The sequence below is a fragment of the Gadus chalcogrammus genome, chromosome 23, assembly GCF_026213295.1.
Source record: "Gadus chalcogrammus isolate NIFS_2021 chromosome 23, NIFS_Gcha_1.0, whole genome shotgun sequence".
NCBI lineage: Eukaryota > Metazoa > Chordata > Actinopteri > Gadiformes > Gadidae > Gadus > Gadus chalcogrammus.
The window spans coordinates 3,275,196-3,298,586 of record NC_079434.1 but is presented as its reverse complement, the minus strand read 5'-3'; the positions used below and the strand labels follow the sequence as shown (position 1 = coordinate 3,298,586).

Here is a 23,391-nt window from a genome sequence, read left to right as displayed (position 1 = left end):
CCCGCCCCTAAAGGAGGACCAAACCCCCTGACCCCGCCTCTAAAGGAGGACCAAACCCCCTGACCCCGCCCCTAAAGGAGGACCAAACCCCCTGACCCCGCCCCTAAAGGAGGACCAAACCCCCTGACCCCGCCTCTAAAGGAGGACCAAACCCCCTGACCCCGCCCTTAAAGGAGGACCCAACCCCCTGACCCCGCCTCTAAAGGAGGACCAAGCCCCCTGACCCCGCCCCTAAAGGAGGACCAAACCCCCTGACCCCGCCTCTAAAGGAGGACCAAGCCCCCTGACCCCGCCTCTAAACCACTCCTCTTCAGGTCCTGTTCATTGTGGGGCTGCCGGCTCTCATGCCCCCTCAATACAATTTCAATAAGCGGCGACAGGAATGTCACATCAGGAAGAAGCTCTGACCCCCAAGCGCTCTGCGTCCCAGGGTGGCCATGGGCTTACTCCTCAGAACCAAACTGCCAGAGAGCCAGAGCCAAAGAAGCCTTTTATTCGGTCCCTGCTTACCCCCAACCCACTGAGCGTGATGCAAGGTGAAATTGTAATTGGAAGTCAACAGGTTGACACATTCGCTTTCCATATTTGTATAAACCGCTGAAATAAATATCCTATTTGATAGCAAAAGGGAAATCCTTATTCGTTGAATTGTCAATAATAATTGACTGAGAAACGTGAAAGTAGCAGAGATCATCCAACAAATCACATCAAAATATAACAACCTCTGGCCATCTGCAAAAGCATAGATTGTGGGGTTGCCATGGAAGCAACACGAAAAAATATTGAACCAAAAAAGAAAAAAAAAGTTTCTGTAATTAGGGTTCTGCATGGTTGTGCTTATCTGATTTCCAGATTAAACCGAGCAATCTAGAAATCTGTGAATGTAATAAATCCCTCATAGCTCAATAGTAATTGCATAAGAGTGAAATTAAATCGAAATTGGCAATTTGAGTAACAATAAAATAATTAACTAATGTGATATTGCTTCTTTGTTGAAATATGCTACACTGATATTTGATACATTAGATTGATCTCCTCATTTTCTCAGAAAATATTTCAAAAATCTCTTGCAGCATAGGAGGCCTAATTGTCCTCATCTTTCAAAGGATACTGTTTGTTTGTTTGTGTGTGTGTGTGTGTGTGTGTGTGTGTGTGTGTGTGTGTGTGTGTGTGTGTGTGTGTGTGTGTGTGTGTGTGTGTGTGTGTGTGTGTGTGTGTGTGTGTGTGTGTGTGTGTGTGTGTGTGCGTGCGTATGCGCGCGCGTGTTTGTGTGTGTGTGTGTGTGTGTGTGTGTGTGTGTGTGTGTGTGTGTGTGTGTGTGTGTGTGTGTGTGTGTGTGTGTGTGTGTGTGTGTGTGTGTGTGTGTGTGTGTGTGTGTGTAAATACTTTATTGCACGCGCTGTTAGGTGTTGTGATAAGATAAAATAAAGACATGTTGGTCTGAACAGAAAACGTCATGTTCTCGTCGGATGAACAGCCATTAACACACATCCTCATTCGGCGCGCCCACGCGTATCGGGTACTGCTCCCCCTCCTCTCTGGCGATGCCTGATCGCTCGCAACTTATCTTTTCTAAATACATCTTCTCCCGACCCGAAGTGTCTGTGAGCATCGCAACCTGTCACTCGGTGTTCCCCTGTCACGCAGGAGCCGTAATGAGAGGAGTGGAATCAGTGAATGCAGGCTGCGGCGGATCCTGGAGACACGGCGGCGGAACGACGCGGCACCCCGGGTCCCACACACTGCACTAGGAGCTCCGGGTCCCACAGAGGACCGAGAACCAAGAGGCGACCACAGCGGGTGAAGTGGACGGTCCGGAAGCATGCGGGTCTTGTTGAGCGTTATTTACCCCGTGCTATTGCTCACGGTCTTCGGATTATATCCCTCTATGGTGAGTGACTGTGAGTCTTCTTTTTCCACACTCTAGACTTTAGTGACACTGACACCTCGCATCCCGTTTATCGATTCGTAAACGGAGTGCAAACTGCCTGCGACCCACTCAATCTCGACCTCTCTCTCTCTCTCTCTCTCTCTCTCTCTGATTGCAATCGTTTATTGACCATTGTTGGGGCACGATGCACTTTTGCATTATTTGTCTGCCGGGGACAGTGGCAGAAAGTTACATCAAATACAGTGACAAAGGCCTGCTTCCATGGCAATATCTATGTTTATTATGGGATAAAAACCTGCGTCACGTTTAGACTAATATTTAAACACAAACAAAACCTTCAGATTGTCTGATCAAACAGATGAAAACCTCCCGTCACACCTAGTTATAAAAGCTCATTGCCCCCTGGTACGTTTTATTATTTCGGCCGTTTTTCCTCGCCCAGGATCCCTGTTGAATGAGGATAAAATCAGTGGGTGATTGTATACCGTGTGGTGATCTGACCCACTGGAGCGGTAATAGTGCTGCTCATTACCTCAGTGGGCTCTGTCAGAGGGACACACTGGTGTAGCTATGGGATCTACAGGTGAATTCACAGCTGCAATCACAATCGTGGAGGCCATCTTAGAAAATTAATCAAATCATATTTTTCTTCCTTAATTAAAGTAATGCATTTACTTTCTGTCATGCATTGGCTCAATCTACATGATGCATGCATTGAGTTCTTTTTTTTTTTACAATTGGATGAAGCATGCACTCTGAACTGATTGGAGAATGGTGCAGCAAGAGGCGAGTGCAAATGTATGTTATGTCACGTTAACTCTAAAAGGGCTTACTAGTTAAAACAATAAATGAATGATAATGCTAACCTATACAATTATCAAGCTGTCTCTCAATGAGATGCCCGTGTATACACTTTGTCTCTTTGTGAAGCATAACAATTCTTTACCTGCTCATTGAGTGTTGTCACCTTAAGGGGTCATTGAGGTCTATGTCCCCTGTGTTGTGAAGTTCAGCCATACTGACTTCAGCCCTGCTAGGTCAGAACAACAAGTACGCAACAATTAGGTGGGCAAGCATCCAAGTCTTGGATTTCCTGTTGAAATACATCTGATAACCTGGAACATGGTTGTACACAGTGTTCGGACCTGCAATCGTTATGTCAAAGAGGTTCTGAATGAGAGAGAGAGAGAGAGAGAGAGAGAGAGAGAGAGAGAGAGAGAGAGAGAGAGAGAGAGAGAGAGAGAGAGAGAGAGAGAGAGGTGTGTGTGCATGTAGGATGGGTCAATCCCCGCCCAATGGTCCCTTGTAATCTCTCTCTTCCTGTTTCACGGTATCTCTTTGTGTGTGTCTCTCTCAATCCCAACTATGTATCTATAACTATGTTTTTCTCTCACTCTATTCTGTTTTTCTTCAAAATATTTAGATTGGCGGAAATGTATTTCTGTTTTCTTTTATTAGACAGATATCCAATATAGGTTCCAGTGCACCTTCACTATTTTTATGGGTGTGCATTACTGTCTGTTAAGTTCATCTGAGCCTTGAAGCGAGAGCAGATGAAAAGATGCTTAGATTTGTATAGCTTTCTGTTGTTATGGCAGCAATATGGCAAACCTAAGAAACATAAGCGGGTCAGTCACCAAGCTAAACAAGGGAAAAAACGCCTTTATTGACATTTTGTTGTGATGAGTATTACACAGACGTACCAAAGGGCCGGTGATGCACCTGCAGCTTTTGCGATGTCCTCAGTGATCACTGTCAATACACTCTAATCAAATTGGGAGGTTGGTGTCACCTGCCAGTCCTTTGAGCCGTTCATATGAACTGATGTTATTGCAGCTCAGAGCAGGATACAGTAAAATACAAAGTACATTCTGTGTGGACCTGATGTGAGTGGCGGGTGAAATGGTTGTACCTATTTCAAATTCCAACTGGAACTGGAATTTATGTTTTTGCAATTTCGGTCCATAACTCAGCAGATTTCCATTATTTCCTGTTCAGGCAGAATAATTCCTCTCGCACCTAAGGAGATGTAGAGATTTAAAAGTTCTTAGCAGTAGTTTTACACTACTGCTCTTTGTACTATAAAGGCATAAAGCAAACAACATACAGGGGGCTACATACGTGTGCGCTGTTTGTCTCCTTGGAGGGTTTGAGGACAGCATGAGGTCCAGCAGAGCCACATAGTAGCCATCTTCGTGTTAAAGCTGTGCTTAATGCTTCACTGGCACACACTGGGCTTTTTTATCTCCTCAATAATTAACAGTCAAGTCGCTGTGTCAAAACGACTCGGGGGGGGGGCTTTATTCTGTTCTGTGTGTAATGAATGATTACTGTAATTACTGTCCTGGGGGAACTACTCAGTGAGTCCCGTCGGCAGACGGCCTTCACCAAGCGTAGGGGAGGGGCTGGGAGGGAGGGGGGGAGGGGCTGGGAGGGCGGGAGGGTGAAGGGTGAAGCGAGTTAAAAAAAACTCATAGCTTTTATGATTGTGGAAGCAGCATTGGTCATCCACCCACAGGCAATGGATATGGGATTAAATTATCCTGTCTTTTGTTGTGTCAACAAAAAGACGCAGGTTAGGTTATGCTGTATGTGTGTGTGTGTGTGTGTGTGTGTGTGTGTGTGTGTGTGTGTGTGTGTGTGTGTGTGTGTGTGTGTGTGTGTGTGTGTGTGTGTGTGTGTGTGTGTGTGTGTGTGTGTGTGTGTGTGTGTGTGTGTGTGGTTGTGCCTGTGTGTAGGGTGGATCTGCCTTGTGTCAGCTCAAGTGTAATGACTCTGAGTGCAGTGGTATGAATGACATGCATTGAGTTGAAGTGTGAACCACTCCCATCCATTACATTTGCTAAATTGTAATGGACTGTTACCCTGAGACTCCCAGGGCTGGGGGGGGGGGGGGGGGGGGGGTCGTCACAACACAATGATTAACATGGTGAGAGATAATCCATTATTTCAAAGACATCTCAAAGATCATCATATTCAGAGCATAATTAATGTTCTCCCCTAAGCACCCTTTCCAGCCGTTGTTCCGAGCTGTGTTTTTGGTTGCGTCTCGTCCCGAAGGTTGATATATTTGTATCTGGGCCGGCGGTTGCCACCTGTTTACCTGCGTGATGTTTGCCAGGTTAGCATTAAGTCAGTGGGATAACGGATGAGTATTCTGCTCACATGGTGACCCAGAGCCCCCTGCCGACTGCTACCTCACAGATAATGTCTGATGACTAGCTCGTTATTGTCCTCTCACAGCGCTGAAGACTGACGCAACGCTGTGCTCCGGCCGGGAAACCCACGCACACGCACACACCCACACACAGGCACACGCACACACACCAGCACTCACACAGACACACAAAAACACACAGACGCACACGCACATGCACACACAGGCAAACGCTCACACGTGCACACGCAGGCACACGCACACACGACTACAGACACACAGGCACACAAACACACGCGCATATGAACTTGCACACACAGGCACACACACACATGTGCACACACATGTGCACGCACACACACACACCAACACACCAACACATACACACACATAAAAGTATACCATCAAGACAGTGCCCAGTTAATAACATTCTGCAGCCCCAACAACCAGATGATGTGGGCCAGCCGTGATGGGGAGAGGTCCCACCAATAATACTCTTCAACCTCCTATGTCTCTGCAGTGAGATGAGTGATAGGGAGGCAGCGGGCATCCAGGAAAGTTTTCTCACTCCAAAAAAATAACCTTCCCCGGGCATTGTAACATCTTAATAGACAAGTCAACTCTCCCTCTCTTTTATCTCCCTCTTGCCGTCTCACTCTTTTAATCTATTCCTCAGCCCCTCACACTTACCCACCCAACCCATTATGTTGGCTGTCAGGTTCTGTGTTGCTGCCTATTTTGGGCGAGAGGGGTTAGTTCTGTTCTTGTTGACACGTTATGTCTACGTAACCCTCCGTGACCCCTCCTAGTCACCCTTGGATCCGTCTGCTGTGATTAGAGCAGTGTGAAACTCAACTGGTTCCCAAGGACTGCAGGGGGTAGTGGGAACATTTCTGAAAACAAGGAGAGAGGAGGACAATCTGCAAAGAAAGAGACAGCTTAGAACAGGAACACCAAAATGGTTAGCGTTAGGAAGAATACATATGAATGTTATGATGGGATATATTTATTTATTCATGTGCACAAGCTCAAACAGCTCAGGGTAATGAAGATAAGCCACCTTACCTACAAAGTTTGTGTTTTTCTTGAGAAATGTGTGGGACTGCAGATCAACCAAAGATTTATGTGAAAAACTCCATATATTTTGTGCAGGTCAAAAGGGTACTTGGCTGAAGTAGTAGCATCTTTGAAGGGTTACATGCTGAGGTGCGTGCTCCAATGTGCTTGTCTAGTGGGGACAGTTTGACCTTAATAAACGTGGTACACAGAACAAACACACACACACACACACACACACACACACACACACACACACACACACACACACACACACACACACACACACACACACGCACACAAACTTTTTGGGAGACCACTTGATTAAATTAGACCTTATTTCCATATCATTAATTGTTGGTTGATTGGGATGTTCACGAAACCAAAAAATTGATTGAATAATAGATATAGATAAATAGATAGAATCCAAGAAAATGATTAACCCAGCACTATCATTTGTATAATTTCTATCTAAGAAGCCTACAATATTTCATTGTAAAGGTGTTCACCACCGACAGGGCTGGAGTTTGGTTAAAAGGAATGAGTGAAATCATAAAATATCCCCCCCATAACACGCATTTCCAGGAAAAGCAGATATTCGTAGGGACGCGTAATGATTTTTTCAGCTTAGATCTGCGATAGTCTGAGTACTTAGAGGACTTCCAGGCATTGTAATCGATACTTTCTGTGATTAGAACGTCATTGCACTCCAGTGTGCTCTAGTAACCCAAACACAACTTCCAGTGACTTATAGGAATTCTGCTACATTTTGTGGTGTACTTAAAGGAAAGGAAAACACTAGTCCGTGCTAGTGTACTAGTGTACATCCCCGTGGTCAAATTTAATCAATGCCAAAATGTAGCCATAATGTTTGATTGACGTTACTTGGTGACCCAAAACCTAAGATATCAGGTAACTCATGCAATAGCATGTGTTTAATCGACAGACCAGACTGCAATTTGACTCAATATTTACATTTTAAACATAATTTTTTAAACTTTGCATTTAAGTCGATATTCGGACCATGATAAATCCGTATCATTACAATGTAACCCTCTACACAACTTTTTTCTCAAATAAGATGTTTTGGGGTCGATCTTTCTTTAAAATGGTTACCTCAAAGATTTCCGTGTTGCTGTTTTTGGCGACACCTATGGCTATAAGGGGTAATTGCAGTTGTAGTTTTGGACCTCAGTTCCCAGAGATCGAAACTGCATGGCCTGTCAGTTGGCAGTTGTATTACTGATACGTTTACAGTAATACATTGCTAGTGTTACCAGTGGTAGCTCTAGCAGAGAGTGGAAAATACAGTGTGCGAATGAACAGACATTTATTCACATGAAATCTTTCACACATTTATAAGACAGGTAGTTGTTGCTCACTTGGAACAATGTGCATTTTCAGCCGCAGCAGCACTTATAGTCACCTTCACAGGCATCCTTGACTCACTGCACCCCATGCTGTTTGCCTCAGGAGGACAATGATGTCAGCTCTTCCCAAGGACAGAGAGGACAAATGCTTTAGTGTGTGGTCCTAACCAGGGCAATCAATGGCACATCTAAAGATCTTAAGTCTCCCTTTTACCAGTTTAGCTCCTTCACTTCTGTTTTTACGTTCGGAGTGGCGGTTGCAGCCAGCCATGAGTCCATCAAGCAGCCTGTCCCACCTTCAACTCATTTAAAAACCCACCCTCCCAATCACAGCTTGTCCCTCTTGTCTTTGAGCCTGCCCAGACTGGGAGTCTTCTTCCAGGCTCTCCTTCACAACAAGAGTATCACAAGAGAGACTGGAAATCAAGGCTGTGTGTCTGAGCGGGCAGTGAGACATGGTTCCCGTCTACAGGTGTAGCCGGCCAAAGGCTGTTCCCAAGGCACAAACATTAAATAACTGCCCAGCCAAGGGACCTTTTGGAATCAATGTAAAGGAATTACACACAAATAGGTAAACTGAAAGTCAGCCTTCCTCCAGAAGGCTGACCCCCAGGGTGATATGATCTGACTGCTTTATCATGTTACAACCGAAAAATGTAATAGCCTCAAATTGAACAAGTCTATTGACTTTTTGATGTGTCTCCATACATCAAGGATTGACGTGCTGCTGTGTGGAACCCAAACAAATTTAATCGAAGCGGAGAACAAAACAAATAAACCTTCTTACCAACAGGCTTCAGATGATAACTATTGATCTAGCTATTTACATATAGGGCATTTAGCGGATGCTTTTATCCAACTTACATGGTTCATACATACATTCACACTGACAGCAGAGTCAACCACGCAGGGCGACAGCCAACTCGTCAGCAGCAGTCAGGGTGAGGCGTCCTGCTCAGGGACACCTCGACACTCTTGAACTAGTAACTTTCCGGTTAAAAGTTCAATCCCTGCGAACAATTACCAGCCAAACCGCTCTACCTCCTGAGCTCAGCTGACATGGGTTACATGTGTTAGTGTAGCAGTGTGTGTTCTGCTACACCCGGCTGCTGTATGTAGGCCTGGGCTGTGGCCCTGCTGTAGGCCCGGGCTGTGGCCCTGCTGTAGGCCTTAACGCCTTCCCCGTATCCAACAAAGATAGCTAGGATAAGATTCTACACAACTAAGTACTGTAACTAAGTATGACATACAGTGAGTACATTAAATGCCAGGACGTACAACATACAATAAGTAGGAGGGGTTGGAGGGGGTGGCTATGCAGAATCTACAGGTGACTCTGAACAGGTGAGTCTTGAGTCTCTTGCGGAAGCTGGTAAGCGATTCTGCGGTCCCGACATCGGCAGGGAGCTTGTTCCACCACTGTGGTGCCAAAACAGAGAAAGGTAGATCTGTGTTCCGATATCCATACTTCCATGAGTCCACTTAAACCTAGAACAGTATCCGCACTCACTAAGTGCGTAGATTTTCATATGTCAGTGTCGTTCCGAATCGAATACTCTGTGGTGCACTAACCAGAAATTACGATCACGACTGCCGCCAGGGCTCGTCCCCCGCAATAAACATCCCACTTAGAATGAAGAACTCTTTACGCCTAGCAGCTATAAAACGTTGGCTCAGCCTGGCTCCGCCTCTTCCACTACGTAGCTAAGATGGCTGCCGTTGAGTACGAAAAGTGTACAGATCCACACTCCGCGGTTTTACCGTTTTGAGGTCACCATCCGGGTCCTTTCAGTACACTTATTTTCGCCCCAATCCTAATTGGAACCCCCTACGAACTCAAACTAGATATAGTAAATATGGATAGTATGGATATTGGAACACAGCACTGGACTGAGGACCGGCAGCAGTCTGACGTCTCATTCAAAGTATAAAAAGGATAAGTAAAAATGATTGATGATAGCTGGGTAGACGAGATGAATGAATGGACAGTTGAATGGATGGACAAGTGCAACGAATGAACAAATGGAAAGACAAGCGTCATTTTGTCACCGAAAAACGATTGTCTCTCTTACGAGGCTGCCTTCCCCCTGTGCACTCGCCGATGGAGAAACCCCTCCCCTGGTGAAGGGCCGCATCACTCAGGCTCTTACTCTCGGTCTTCTCTCAGCTCCCCCTGAGGAGGGCGGAGGGCCGTCCCCAAGGCTGCAGCAGCCTTCACACACTGAGTCCCAGCGTTTATCACACTCACTAAATCAATCCCCCCCCCCCCCCCCCCTTGGTGAAACCATGGGTCTGCTGGGGTGGCAGTTGTACACCAGGTACAAGGGGGTCAATATGTTTGGTGCCTCACACACACCACACATACACACACACACACACACACACACACACACACACACACACACACACACACACACACACACACACACACACACACACACACACACACACACACACACATTGGGGAAAACACAAAACACACATAACATGTCATCTATTAGTACTGCTTTGGTTCTCAGTGCAAGATGTGAATCTCTTCTGTTGTTCTGTGTTCCCCACCTGTCCTTTCCCTTCTTTATCATCACAACAACCAGCCCGCCTCTGCGTCTTGTCTGCCTCTTGGCTCCCTCTGTTTCCTTCCTAAACATCGTTTGGATTAAACCGAAGGAGGCTTTGTGTTTCCGCAGAGGAATCAGCCTCAGCCATAGACATCAGACAGGAGCCACACAGCTAAATAATGTGATAGAGAGCACCCTTTTTATTGTTTAAATAGTAGACATCCATTCAAGAATATCTTTTCATGGGTTACACACATTTCATGCTTTAATTATTCAATGGTTGACATTTACTGTAAACAGCAAACAAAGTCGGGTATTGCCCTTCACAGACTATCCCATGTTTTCCCAAACATAGCATTGATTCACATGTGTATGTGAATAGAAAATAATCTTTACTTGTTTATATGTGAGCCCCGACCCAATTCTAAAACCCCCTTGTGCAACAATTTAAATGTTGATCTGGTCTGATCTGTGTGTGTGTGTGTGTGTGTGTGTGTGTGTGTGTGTGTGTGTGTGTGTGTGTGTGTGTGTGTGTGTGTGTGTGTGTGTGTGTGTGTGTGTGTGTGTGTGTGTGTTTGCGTTTCTGATCGATATGTGTTTCTGATCTGTGTGTGTTTCTGATCTTTCTGTGTGTGTGTTTTTTTTCTGATCTGTGCATGTGTGTGTGTGTGTGTGTGTGTGTGTGTGTGTGTGTGTCTCATCATCTGTGTGTCTGTGTGTCTGTGTGTATGTGTTTGTGTGTGTCTGTGTCTGCGCTATGTGTGTGTGTGTGTTTGTCTGATCTTTGTGTACCTGTTTGTGTGTGTGTTTGTGTTTCGTGTGTGTGTCCGTGTCCGTGTGTGGGTGTGTGTCGGTGTGTGTGTGTGTGTGCGTGCGTGCGTACGTGCGTGCGTGCGTACGTGCGTGCGTGCGTGCGTGCGTGTGTGATGTCCACAGACCATCGGTCCCAAGGAGGGATGGCAGGTGTACAGCTCGGCGCAGGACGCGGACGGGAGGTGCATCTGCACCGTGGTGGCCCCGGAGCAGAGCCTGTGCTCCCGGGACGCCAAGAGCAGACAGCTCCGCCAGCTCCTGGAGAAGGTACACACACACACACACACACACAGACACACACACACACACACATAGATCAAACCAACACATACACGCATTCACACACACACAAACGCACACACACACAAACACAAACACACACACACACAAAGACACACACACACACATAGATCAAACCAACACATACACGCATTCACACACACACAAACACACACACACACACACACACACACAGGGACACACACACCCACAGACAGACACACACACACACACATAGATCAAACAAACATATACGCATTCACACACACACAAACACACACACACACACAGACACAGGGACACACACACACACACACACACACACACACACACACACACACACACACAGCGTCCTGCTCAGCGTAGGCTGAACAGTGTCTCTCTTCCTGTTCATTGATAAATCACGCACGTTTCTATGTAATTGTCAAGCAAACTTTTGAAACGGCACAAAAAATAAAATGCAAATTAGGCACGTCTCCCCTTAACTGGGTTGGGGTGAATCAATAGGCTACCCAAAGCATTGCTTTCTCAGAAATCTGTGAGGTAAGCATCATTACGCATGGCTGTAATTACCAGTAGGAGAAGTAGATGAGAAAAATGGTATTCAGGAATCTGCTTCAATGAAATGCCTGATCTCGACACATATGATATGTGCATGCGCAAAAATAATTTTTTTTATGTAATGAACTTGGTAATAATAATAATAATAATGGATTGAATTTATACAGCGCTTTTCTAGACACTCAAAGACGCTTTACAGTGAAGGGGGCGACCTCACTCACCACCACCAGTAGTAAAGTCTAGGGGTATGAATTGGCTCTTAGGGCTACGTTCTAACATTGAGTCCTATGCTTGAAGTAATAGAGAGATATGAAAGAGCATGAAGTATCGGGTCTGGGGTCCACAGTTAGATATACACGCCTGGGGTTTGCTTACCAATGGGTTGTCTCTGATAGCTCCTGGGGCCAGCGCGGTCTGCTCTCCGTGACCGGTCTATCCTCTCTTCTTTGGTGCATTCAAGTTTTGATTAAGGTAGTCCCGTAAAACAAAAAGGTGCAATAACAGGGCCTGGTGCAGAGAGTTTCTAGGGTTACATAGTCAATGGAGGTTTCAACAGGGGCCGCCACGCTCTCATCATCCAGTAATCTCTCTCTCTCTCTCTCTCTCTATCTCTCTTCTCCCCCTCTCTCTCTCTCTCTCTCTCTCTCTCTCTCTCTCTCTCTCTCTCTCTCTCTCTCTCTCTCTCTCTCTCTCTCTCAGTCTCATAATCCCACTCAAACAGTCACACACACGCACGCACGCACGCACACGCACACACACACACACACACACACACACACACACACACACACACACACACACACACACACACACACACACACATTAACACAGGAGGAGTGGGAATTTGAGGGCTGGAAAGTAGAAGTCTATCCCATGATTTTAAGTTAGCCATCTGGATGTACTAATTAGAACAATCCAGAGGAACAAAAGTGAAATCAGATGGCTTAGTGTGCAACAGCACTCTTTAGTGTCTCGTGTTAAGTGCTTAGTGCACGTGTGGAGAAAAGCATAGCAGGTTACTGAAGCTGGGGCTTTTTAGCCTTCAGCCTATCCTGATCTCAGAGTAAATATCCTGTCTCTCTCTGCAGGCCAGTCTAGCCTTTAACCCACTGAGAGCCTCTTCTAAAAGTGTCAAACTGTTAGGACACTAAGCGCCAGGGGGAGGGCGATCTGGTCCTGAGGAGCACCACTGAACTAACCCTAAACCATAGATCTGCATGGAAGACTTTATTCAGAGGTGAATGGGTTTTTGCTTTACTTCCAACCAGATTCAGCAAGAGCTTAGAGACCAAGAGCATCGCTTCTGTTTTTGTTTATCTGATCGGCTGGAGTTTTTTGAACAACATAAGAAAGCAACCATATCGGGAAATCAATTGCTGCCTTGCCAAGGCCTGACACATGTACGCAAACAGATGGCCACTGTTTCTCTATGCAGTTTGCCTTATCTGTTAATTGAACACACACACACAAACGTTAACACATGCTCCAGGTGCGGCACTGATGTCTGTAAAGCACTGGCTGGACCAAGAGCTTCTACGTCTGGCACGGGAGCTAGCCTTGACTCATACATAGGACACATAAACCCCCCCTTCTAGTGACTAAAGGGTTTGGGTCAGAGAGGAGCCTCTCTTGCTGGAGGATGATTGTCTGTCATGTTCCATCAGGTCCAGAACATGTCCCAGTCCATCGAGGTGCTGAACCTCCGGACTCAGAGGGATTTCCAGTACGTCATCAAGATGGAGAACCAGATGAAGGGGCTGAGAACCAAGTTCAAGCAGATCGAGGATGACAGGAAGTCGGTCATGGCCAGAAATTTCCAGGTATATTCCGTGCTGCAAAGCCTGGCTCGTTGAGCCCGCTTGGATCTTTTATAATGTTGTACGGCGCTGTGATTCTGGCCTATTTTCCAGGTGTGAGCTGGCTCACGGCCACTAATGCTCTCGGCGGTGCTTACTTCCTTGGGCTTCTAAATGTGGTCTTTGTGTTGTTTGTGTACGTCCTCGACATGAATGTGTCCGTAATCCTGATATATTTCTCCAAAGACCAGGAAGGCAAAAGAAATGGAAATGAAAAGTAAACTAAGTGGTGTTACTACTTCAGCTGGTTAGTAAGCATCATGGATAACGGCTGCATCCCATACCAAAAAAATAATCATAACATAGTAGGCTAACTAAGGAAACTATGCACTAATTTAGTCTTCAAGAATTGAACGCTATTGGTCCTGCAGCTGTAGCAGACATTTGAGACATTGTAACTTTGTTCTGCTGTAGTTTCTCTGGCCTTTCTTGGGTTTGGGGTCGTCATTGTATACATAAACCAACATTAACATTATTCATTCATTCATATTCATTGTTCACATGATTTGGTCTTAAAATTGTATTTGTAGTCCAGATTCTTTATTTTATTTACAATTCTAAACTTCTTCCTAGTATAATTCAATTCTTTTGCTTGGCCTTGCCTGACTACTTAAAGCATAATTCAGTAAAATTATATTCATGTGAGTATAGCTATTCCTTGCTTCCTTAATACTAATAAATATTTATCATACGTTTGTTTACATTTAAATAGCCCTCAAAAGGATACAGTCACACAATAATTGTTCCATATTGTTTCGCAATATGCACAGAATTGCAATATTTCCGTATGGTGGTGCTCCCTTCCTGTACTGAAGACATTACAGAAGTGTGAGGTGCTGCAGTGTGCTGCCAACGCCGGACTGAAACGTTGCTGAATGTAAGAACAAGTGATTAGCACTCCCTTTCCAACCTGTGTGCTCTACAAATATGGTGGCTATGGAAATGGAGTGTGTGTGTGTGTGTGTGTGTGTGTGTGTGTGTGTGTGTGTGTGTGCGTGCGTGCGTGCGTGCGTGCGTGCGTGCGTGCGTGCGTGCGTGCGTGCGTGCGTGCGTGCGTGCGTGCGTGCGTGCGTGCGTGCGTGCGTGCGTGCGTGCGTGCGTGCGTGCGTGCGTGCGTGCGTGCGTGCGTGTGTGTGATCTACCCACCACTACTCAAATTAATTTGCCTAATTTGACTTTATCCCAATTACAGTCCCTCAAGCTCACTACCACAAACCAACTCTCACCCTTTCAAAATATTGACCTTGCTCGTTGTCATGGATTCACACAACATTAAAAGACCAAATTAAGTCATTTGTGTTTAGCCTGCAATGGAGGAGGGGTGTGAGTCATGTGATTAAGAGAAACCAGTAAGGGAAGAATAATTAAAAACGACCTGAAACTACCAGCAATTCAGAAGAATGTGTGTACCGTTACCCTTGGAGGATTATGCTGGAACATCTGCTGTGAAACTAGATAGACAATATCTATGATGGTGTTGTTCCTAACTACTCGGATATACACGGCCAGTGAACTAAAAGACAGAGGCATCGATAAGAAAGAAAATGCTTGAATCAATATAAGAAGCTGACTACGATAAAGTCCCTCGACCGATGGGATTTACGTTTACCAAATTCAAAACATGTGCTTATTCCAAACTCACAAAGTGAAATAAACACAGAGAGCGAGACGGCAGTATCAATACCTACAAAATGGTGCCGTCAGTATAATAGCCCAAGAATGCTTTCTGCTTGTTCGGATCAACATTTGATGAATCACCCATAAACTATCACCTCTTGGGAAAAAATACATCTCTTTAACTTCCTCTCTGAAAAATCCACATATCTTTCTCTCGCTGTTTGTCAAGCTGTGTGCGGCTATGGATGAAGATTCATCATCTGCAAACTAATTATGATATGTTTATACCAATATTATGCCTGGTAAAACATGCTCTTGTCCTCTTGACAAAAATAACTCGTATTATAATCATGAACAATTGTTCAGTTTTTTAAACAAAGTCGACTAATGATCTATTAATACAAATATTGAAGTTATATAATCCACCCACTCATCAAACTACCCAAACACCTCTCCAACCTCCCACCCTTCCACCACCCCCACCCACCGAACCACCCCTCCATCCACCCCCCCCGCCGGACCACCCCTCCATGCACCCAACTACCCAACCACCCCTGCATCCACCCACCCATCTGTCCACCTTTCCATCCATCCACCTCTTCCCCCCTTCTCTCAGGCACATCGTATTAATGATGTGCCTTTGTGAATGTTATTATATATCTCTCTTTCTCCTCCCCTACTCTCTCCCGCCCTCCCCCCTAACTCCCTCCCTCCAACTCCGTCCCTCCATTCATCCCTCCCTCCCTCCTACCCTATCCCTCCACCCACCCTATCCCTCCCTTCCTCCCTCCCTCCCCCTAACTCCCTCCCTTCCCCACACTCCCTCCCTCCCTCCCCCTAACTCCCTCCCTTCCCCACACTCCCTCACTCCCTCCCTCCCTCCCTCCCTCCCCCTAACTCCCTCCCTTCCCCACACTCCCTCACTCCCTCCCTCCCTCCCCCTAACTCCCTCCCTTCCCCACACTCCCTCACTCCCTCCCTCCCTCCCTCCCCCTAACTCCCTCCCTTCCCCACACTCCCTCACTCCCTCCCTCCCTCCCTCCCCCTAACTCCCTCCCTTCCCCACACTCCCTCACTCCCTCCCTCCCTCCATCCCTCCCTAACTCCCTCCCTTCCCCACACTCCCTCACTCCCTCCCTCCCTCCCACTAACTCCCTCCCTCCCCCACACCCCCTCCCTCCCTCCCTCCCCCTAACTCCCTCCCTTCCCCACACTCCCTCTCTCCCTCCCTCCCTCCCTCCCTCCCTCCCTCCCTCCCTCCCTCCCTCCCTCCCTCCCTCCCTCCCCCACACCCCCTCCCTGCAGGAGCTGAAGGAGAAGATGGAGGAGCTGAAGCCGCTGATCCCTGTCCTGGAGCAGTACAAGACGGACGCTGCTCTCATCTCCCACTTCAAGGAGGAGATCAGGAACCTGTCTGCGGTGCTCACCTCCATCCAGGAGGAGCTGGGCGACTACGACTACGACCAGCTGTACCAGCGCGTGCTGCGGCTGGACGGACGGCTGCGCCGCTGCATGGGCAAGCTCAGTGAGTGTCCCCTCCAAGCCCCCGGCCCTGGGGACGACCTGGTCCAGATAGACTCTGATAGCGTGATAGTGACGTGACCATCACATTTATATCTGTGGGAAAAATGTGGCAGTACTGCCAAAGTGAATGCTGACAGCCTCCACACAGAATAGATGTAGATGTAGATGTAGATGTAGAGGTATTTGCCTTTTGTGGAAAAATATCTATTCAAGTCCAGAGATCATTTCAAGGAAGCAGGGTAGACTCCTAAATGTGTATATCTTTATACGTATATGTTTAAGTATGTCTACATATAGATATATTTAAAATGGTATGTCAGGAATTTCAATCCCTGAATTGATTTGATTTGAATTGAAAGTGTTCACTGCAGACGTTATACACAGGCATGACTCAGACGGTAGGAATGTGATCAGTTATGGATTGTGAGCATGAGTGGGACAGAGTAAAGCACACATGAATGCACAGAATATTCCTGTAAACCCTAAAGAGGCAAAGTATGACATAGATGATTTAATATGTTTTGAAGACAATTGGCAGAACATTACTATGTTGTATAGTGGATGTTTAATACACAATATTTTTTGGCTTTTCCTTTAATCTGCTAAAACAACTTTCACACCAGGTGATCAAGATATCACACATTTAGATTAATTCATTATATTTGCAAGATGTGTTATTAGGGAAGTTGACATCACCTCCAAACTAAACAATGGCACCATGAGCTATTCTTCAAAGAGCCCTTACCAGCAGGCTTTCCTCTGCCCTCCTTCCTAGCCAGCACTCTGTCCATACCCAGCTCCTGCACAGCTGGTTCATTACTCAGTACACCTGCTTCCAATAACTAGATTATAATCATTAAAGACATGATTAGCGGAATTATGTTAGTGAAATCCTGAGATGAAAATGAGATGAGTAGATGCTTGTGAAGAAAAATAATATCTCAGTGTAGCTTGGTATTGATATATTATGTATAATAGGTAGCTGCTATACATTTATTATTAATAATATGATAAATAGTAGTAGTAGTTAAAGAAAAACGAAATTGGTGATAAAGTCTTAAACTAAATATAGATAACTTCACTGGTCTGAGCTGCCCTTCTTTATTAACAGCATGTGGGAAATTGATGAAGATAACCGGACCGGCTACCATAAAGACATCTGGAACCCGGTTTGGGGCTTGGATGACCGACCCGCTCCCCACAACAAGAAGCAACAGGGTGAGAAATGAACGCCACAAGAGTCCCCCGTGACTACCCAGATCTGCCCAGTAATACCTGGCATTGTGTTTCCAGTCTTAGCAGAGGATTTCTCACCATCATCAAAGACTGCCTCGATTTAAAGCTGCAGAGTTGTGTGGCACGTGTGTGTGTGTGTGTGTGTGTGTGTGTGTGTGTGTGTGTGTGTGTGTGTGTGTGTGTGTGTGTGTGTGTGTGTGTGTGTGTGTGTGTGTGTGTGTGTGTGTGTGTGTGTGCAAAAGCTAAATGGAAAATATTCTCACTGTTGGGATTTTAAAGCTCTTTGATTCATTGCAGTGTTGCATATAGTTATGCAGATGATTATGTTGCAAATAATCTTTTATTTTTGGGAGGTCGGTTGTCAAGATTATGTTTTCACTATTCATCTTCTTTCATCTTTTTTTTTTCCTTGGGGGGGGGGGGTGCAGGTTTGGTACATGGACAGCTACACAAACAGCAAGATTGTGCGTGAATACAAGAGCATGGAGGACTTTGTGGCGGGTGCGGTCTCACGCACGTACAGCCTCCCCTTCAAGTGGGAGGGGACCAACCACATGGTGTATAACGGCTCCCTCTACTACAACAAGTACCAGAGCAACATCATCGTCAAGTACAGCTTTGACAGCGGCAGCGTGCTGGCCCAACGGGCGCTGGAGTACGCCGGCTTCCACAACATGTACCCGTACACGTGGGGCGGCTTCTCCGACATCGACGTCATGGCGGACGAGGTGGGCATGTGGGCGGTGTACGCCACCAACCAGAACGCCGGCAACATCGTGGTGTCGCAGATCGACCCCGACACGCTGCACGTGATGCAGACCTGGAACACCGAGTACTCCAAGAGGAACGCCGGCGAAGCCTTCATGATCTGCGGCACGCTGTATATCACCAACTCACACATGTCGGGCGCCAAGGTGTACTACGCGTACTCCACCAAGACCTCCACGTACGAGTACACCAACATACCGTTCCACAACCAGTACTTTCACATCTCCATGCTGGACTACAACGCCCGGGAGAGGGCGCTGTACGCCTGGAACAACGGCCACCAGGTGATCTTCAACGTCACGCTGTTCCACATCATCCAAACGGATGACGACGAGTCCTAGACGGTCTGTGAAGTGAGGGAGCTCTGATGTGCCATGTTTTATTTCAAATGATGCCGAGAACTTTGTTTTTCTTAACAATTCCTATGGATTTCTTTTTGGGGATAATTTGCTGAATTTTAACATGGACCCCAGTGACTATAAAAACTTCATTTTTTTTGCTGGAGAACGAAGTGCAATACCTGATTTGCCAAGTGTTGGTTGTGCCTCCGAAATACATGTTGCTTTTGCATGAGTGTTAACATTTTGTCTCATGTGAAATACAAAAAAAAGTGGCTTTGTTTCTGTTGCAGCTCACAATGTGTTTTGTGCGTCTAAAACCCTTGCAAATAGCTGCTGCAATGTGAAAATAGCTTACCACTAAATATAGCGGAAACCCTTTTAAAGTTGGAACATAACAATGTTGTACTTATGTATGTCACTGTGTGGGAAGTCAATTTGTATTTTTTTTCATAAAAAAGGCAACCATATAAAAAGAACATTGTGCCTGTGTCACAAAGTGTTTTGCAATCACATTGATATACTCAATCTATCGGTAGGATCTCAGGTATGATCTTCCTCAGATGAATTATAGACCAATCAGCATTTCCACAGTCTGGAAAGTGCGTGAAAATGCCCCTTTTTGTTGGGTGTTTCTTTCGATTGGAACATGCTTGAGAGGTGTGTCGGAATAGGACAACGTAGTCCATGAGTGTGTACAGGGAGTCCAACCATTCCTTACAGAATGATGGTCATTGTGAGATGCTTCTTGTCTTTTTAATCATAGCAAGTAAAGTTTAAGCACAGATTATTAATAGCACTCAAGCAATTCCCAACCACCCCACCCCACGTTAAGTGCAATGTCCAAATGTCCAAAGAATTTGAATCTGTATTGACCTTCATTCTAGTGACGCAAGCCTCCCCCTCACCAACCCACCTGTCGTTTTTCACAGCACCCAGCGGACAGAAAGAGAGAGAAAAACAATCACTTCCAATTGCTGCACCCAATCAGAAAGGGCTCTGGAACAAGACAGTGGAGAAGGCATTCATCTGTTGATTCTCTATTCTCTATTCTCTATTTGCTTGCTTTCAAACCCTCGGCTGGCTGGAAAGCACGGTTATAGCTATCAGGTGAGCCGGCTGGATGCAGACAGATTTTCCGGAAGGATCAGAGTATATCACACTTTACGCTTGCGTGTGTGTGTGTGTGTGTGTGTGTGTGTGTGTGTGTGTGTGTGTGTGTGTGTGTGTGTGTGTGTGTGTGTGTGTGTGTGTGTGTGTGTGTGTGTGTTGTGTGTGTGTGTGTGTGTGTGTGTGTGTGTGTGTGTGTGTGTGTGTGTGCAGTGTGTGTGTGTGTGTGTGTGTGTGTGTGTGTGTAGTGGGGGGGGGGGGCAGACCTCTCAGGAGCTGTTCTGCACAGGGTGCAACGCTCAAATGCTTGCAATTCAAAAGTATGGCTTCAGTAATGAGAAATCTCTTTAATTTATGGTTTCATACTTAATTGAAGGCTGCTTTTGATACCAAATGCTTTATCAGTGAGGTCCAAATAGTAAATATAGTACTGACTTTAGCCTTACACGTTATGTCCTGTCAGGGATCAATGTAGCAAAATCGTATCTAAACTTATAATGGTTAATTAGAGTGATGATATTTTGTTATACCAGAGACCACGCACTGTACAATTGACCCGTTAGGTTAGATGAGGAATGTTAACAGTGTTTTTCTTAATCATTTGGAGGCATTCATTCAGACTGTAGACCATCGATGGGTGAGCCCTTTGAGCTTTATGTTCTGTACCGAGTGAGCTCTCTTCACTGCACTGAAGCACAATAGGCCTACCTGTCAAAGAACGATTAGACCCAATCCCATTTCTACCCCTTACCCCTTCCCCTTACCCCTCCCCCCTTCCCCTGGGATTGGGCCTTACCCCACAGCAGCATCATGATAATGCTGTCAGGTCAGATAACGTCTGTTCATCCTGTCTCTCTGCCCCACCGGCCCCTGGTGGGTGTCCCTACTCCTTTCAGAGCTAACGCAGAATAAACTTAAAAAAAACAAAGACAGACTGTGATGTGCCCGAGACCTTGGTCTGAGATCCTCACGTACCAACTCACATCCAGGTTGTGATAAAAGAATCCCGATCCTAGGTGTAGAGAGACAGGCATATGCTTTGTGTATATATGACAGGACCGAACGTGCCCTTCAGCCACGGCGTTCGCCCTTCCTCAAACAACGCACATGAAGGACCCAGGAAATGCTTTTGTACTGATGTAATGAGCCAGGGCTCTAGAGGGGCAGGGGGGCGGGGGTACAAGGTTACCCGGGATGAGACGCCAGGTGCCTAGGAAACGTCTGGAACACAAAAAGAATGAAGATGGCTTTTTAACTAATAAAAAAGAAAAGAAAGCCCATTTGTATGTCATTCATATTCAAAAGACTGCTGTGTTGTGCGTTTTGCAAAACAAACATAAAGTGAATCCACCATGCTAATCTGGGACTCAGTCCCAGTCCCAGTTTCAGATAGGAATATGGATGAGCCAGCATAAAACGTACGAATAAAGATATGGAAAATGGTTTCCAAGGTGTTCTGCTGGTAAGTAGGCCTATATGTTTACTTCAAAGCATCAAAACAAAGAAAATAGAAAGGTTTGGTCCTATCAACAATGTCTCAAGTCCTGTTGAAAAGCAGTCCAGGGTCTGATGATTGTGTGTATTCTTTTGATACTTTCTCTGATGTAGCCTGATTCATGCAGACCTCCAATTCAAACCCAGGATAATTAGTAGTATTTTCTCTAGCTTTACACCCACGTTGCACCGTAAACAAACACCTTCCTCAATGAACAATTTGTTTTTCACATCCAAACACAAGGAAGAAAGAAAACACTTGTATTGTTTTTGTGTGTGTGTGTGTGTGTGTATGGGGGGGGGGGGGAGCGCCTGTGTGTGTGTGCGTACGGGAGCGTGTGTGTGTGTGTGTGTGTGTGTGTGTGTGTGTGTGTGCGGGAGTGCCTGTGTGTTTGTGTGTGTGTGTGTGTGTGTGTGTGTGTGTGTGTGTGTGTGTGTGTGTGTGTGTGTGTGTGTGTGTGTGTGTGTGTGTGCGGGAGTGCCTGTGTGTTTGTGTGTGTGTTTGTGTGTGTGTGTGTGTGTGTGTGTGTGTGTGTGTGTGTGTGTGTGTGTGTGTGTGTGTGTGTGTGTGTGTGTGCGGGAGTGCCTGTGTGTGTGTGTGTGTGTGTGTGTGTGTGTGTGTGTGTGTGTGTGTGTGTGTGTGTGTGTATGTGAGCGTGCGGGAGTGCCTGTGCGTGTGTGTGTGTGTGTGCGTGTGTGTGTGTGTGTGTGTGTGTGTGTGTGTGTGTGTGTGTGTGTGTGTGTGTGTGTGTGTGTGCGTGCGTGCGGGAGCATGTGTGAGTGTGTGTGTGCATGCGGGAGGGCGCGTGTGTGTGTGCATGCGGGAGCATGTGTGGCTGTGTGTGTGAGAGTGTACGTGGGACGGGGTTGAAATGAGAAAACACAACAGAGGAAAAGGGATTGGCTGCTGGGCCCTGAGTGGGGCGGGCGGCGATGGCCCTGGCGCCGCCTGAAGGATGGAGGATACATGACCGGGTCCCGCGGTGAGGAAGCAACACAGAGGACTCTGCCAGCATCAGTTCCCGCCTCTCCACTATTGGTCGCACGTCTGGCAAAAGGGAATATTTATTTTTGATTGCATCTTCGTATAATGAAAATAATCCTTGACATGGCTTGCTCAGAATCCGACTTCATTTTAACATGCGGGCTGGCACTTGTGGGTTCTGTGGCCGTGCCCTTGAGACTGAGTGGGTTGTGCGTGTGTATGTGCATGTGCATGTGCATGGGTGCCATTCCCACCTGCCCAGGTGATGAATGGGAACCCTTGTCAGGGGCAGTGGGCGATGAGATTTACACCGAGCGAAAGTCAAAGGAGAGAAATCAATTAAGAAGGAGAGATGCAGACACAAATCATGCCGGCGTACATGTCAGCAGCCACAGTGGGCACACAGGGGGCGGCTTCTGGCACCATGGGAGGATTTATATTTTACTTAATACCCGCCTGCGCTAGAGTTTTGGATACCAATGGTGTCTCGGTGCTGAAGAAACTATTGGTAAGTGTGTGTCTAGACTAAGAGGTATTGTGAAGTTAAACAACAAAAGGCTCTGTTGTAGAAATTGAGGAGTTCATTCTTGTATTTCGGACTTCAACTCGAAAAGAGGCCAGAACTTTATTCTTCATTGGTATGTTTTTTTTTGCATTCAAATACAAAGTTGACAATTGTGAACTTTGACCTGAGAGGCACTGCTGGGACCTGAGCCGGGTGGGGGCCCCCGGGGTCGGCTGACGCTAGGAGGGGCTTCCACCGCTTCAACGCTCAACG

At 46.3% G+C, this 23,391-nt stretch overlaps 1 protein-coding gene across 1 annotated transcript; it reads left to right on the top strand.

Annotated features, from left to right (window-relative positions):
- Positions 1-1,604: 1,604 nt before the first annotated feature.
- Positions 1,605-19,484, top strand: olfm3a (olfactomedin 3a). Its single transcript, XM_056584316.1, has 6 exons — positions 1,605-1,891; positions 10,969-11,112; positions 13,350-13,505; positions 16,464-16,683; positions 17,794-17,900; positions 18,347-19,484. The coding sequence occupies exons 1-6, from the start codon at positions 1,823-1,825 to the stop codon at positions 19,025-19,027; spliced, it is 1,377 nt and encodes a 458-aa protein (XP_056440291.1). The 5' UTR covers positions 1,605-1,822; the 3' UTR covers positions 19,028-19,484.
- Positions 19,485-23,391: the final 3,907 nt, after the last annotated feature.

Bases quoted from the DNA above. Each gene is read 5' to 3' on its own strand.
- olfm3a (XM_056584316.1), top strand. From the start codon at position 1,823: ATGCGGGTCTTGTTGAGCGTTATTTACCCCGTGCTATTGCTCACGGTC. The intron at 13,506-16,463 runs GTATATTCCGTG...CCCTCCCTGCAG, and splicing joins TCATGGCCAGAAATTTCCAG to GAGCTGAAGGAGAAGATGGA. The intron at 17,901-18,346 runs GTGAGAAATGAA...GGGGGGGTGCAG, and splicing joins CCACAACAAGAAGCAACAGG to GTTTGGTACATGGACAGCTA.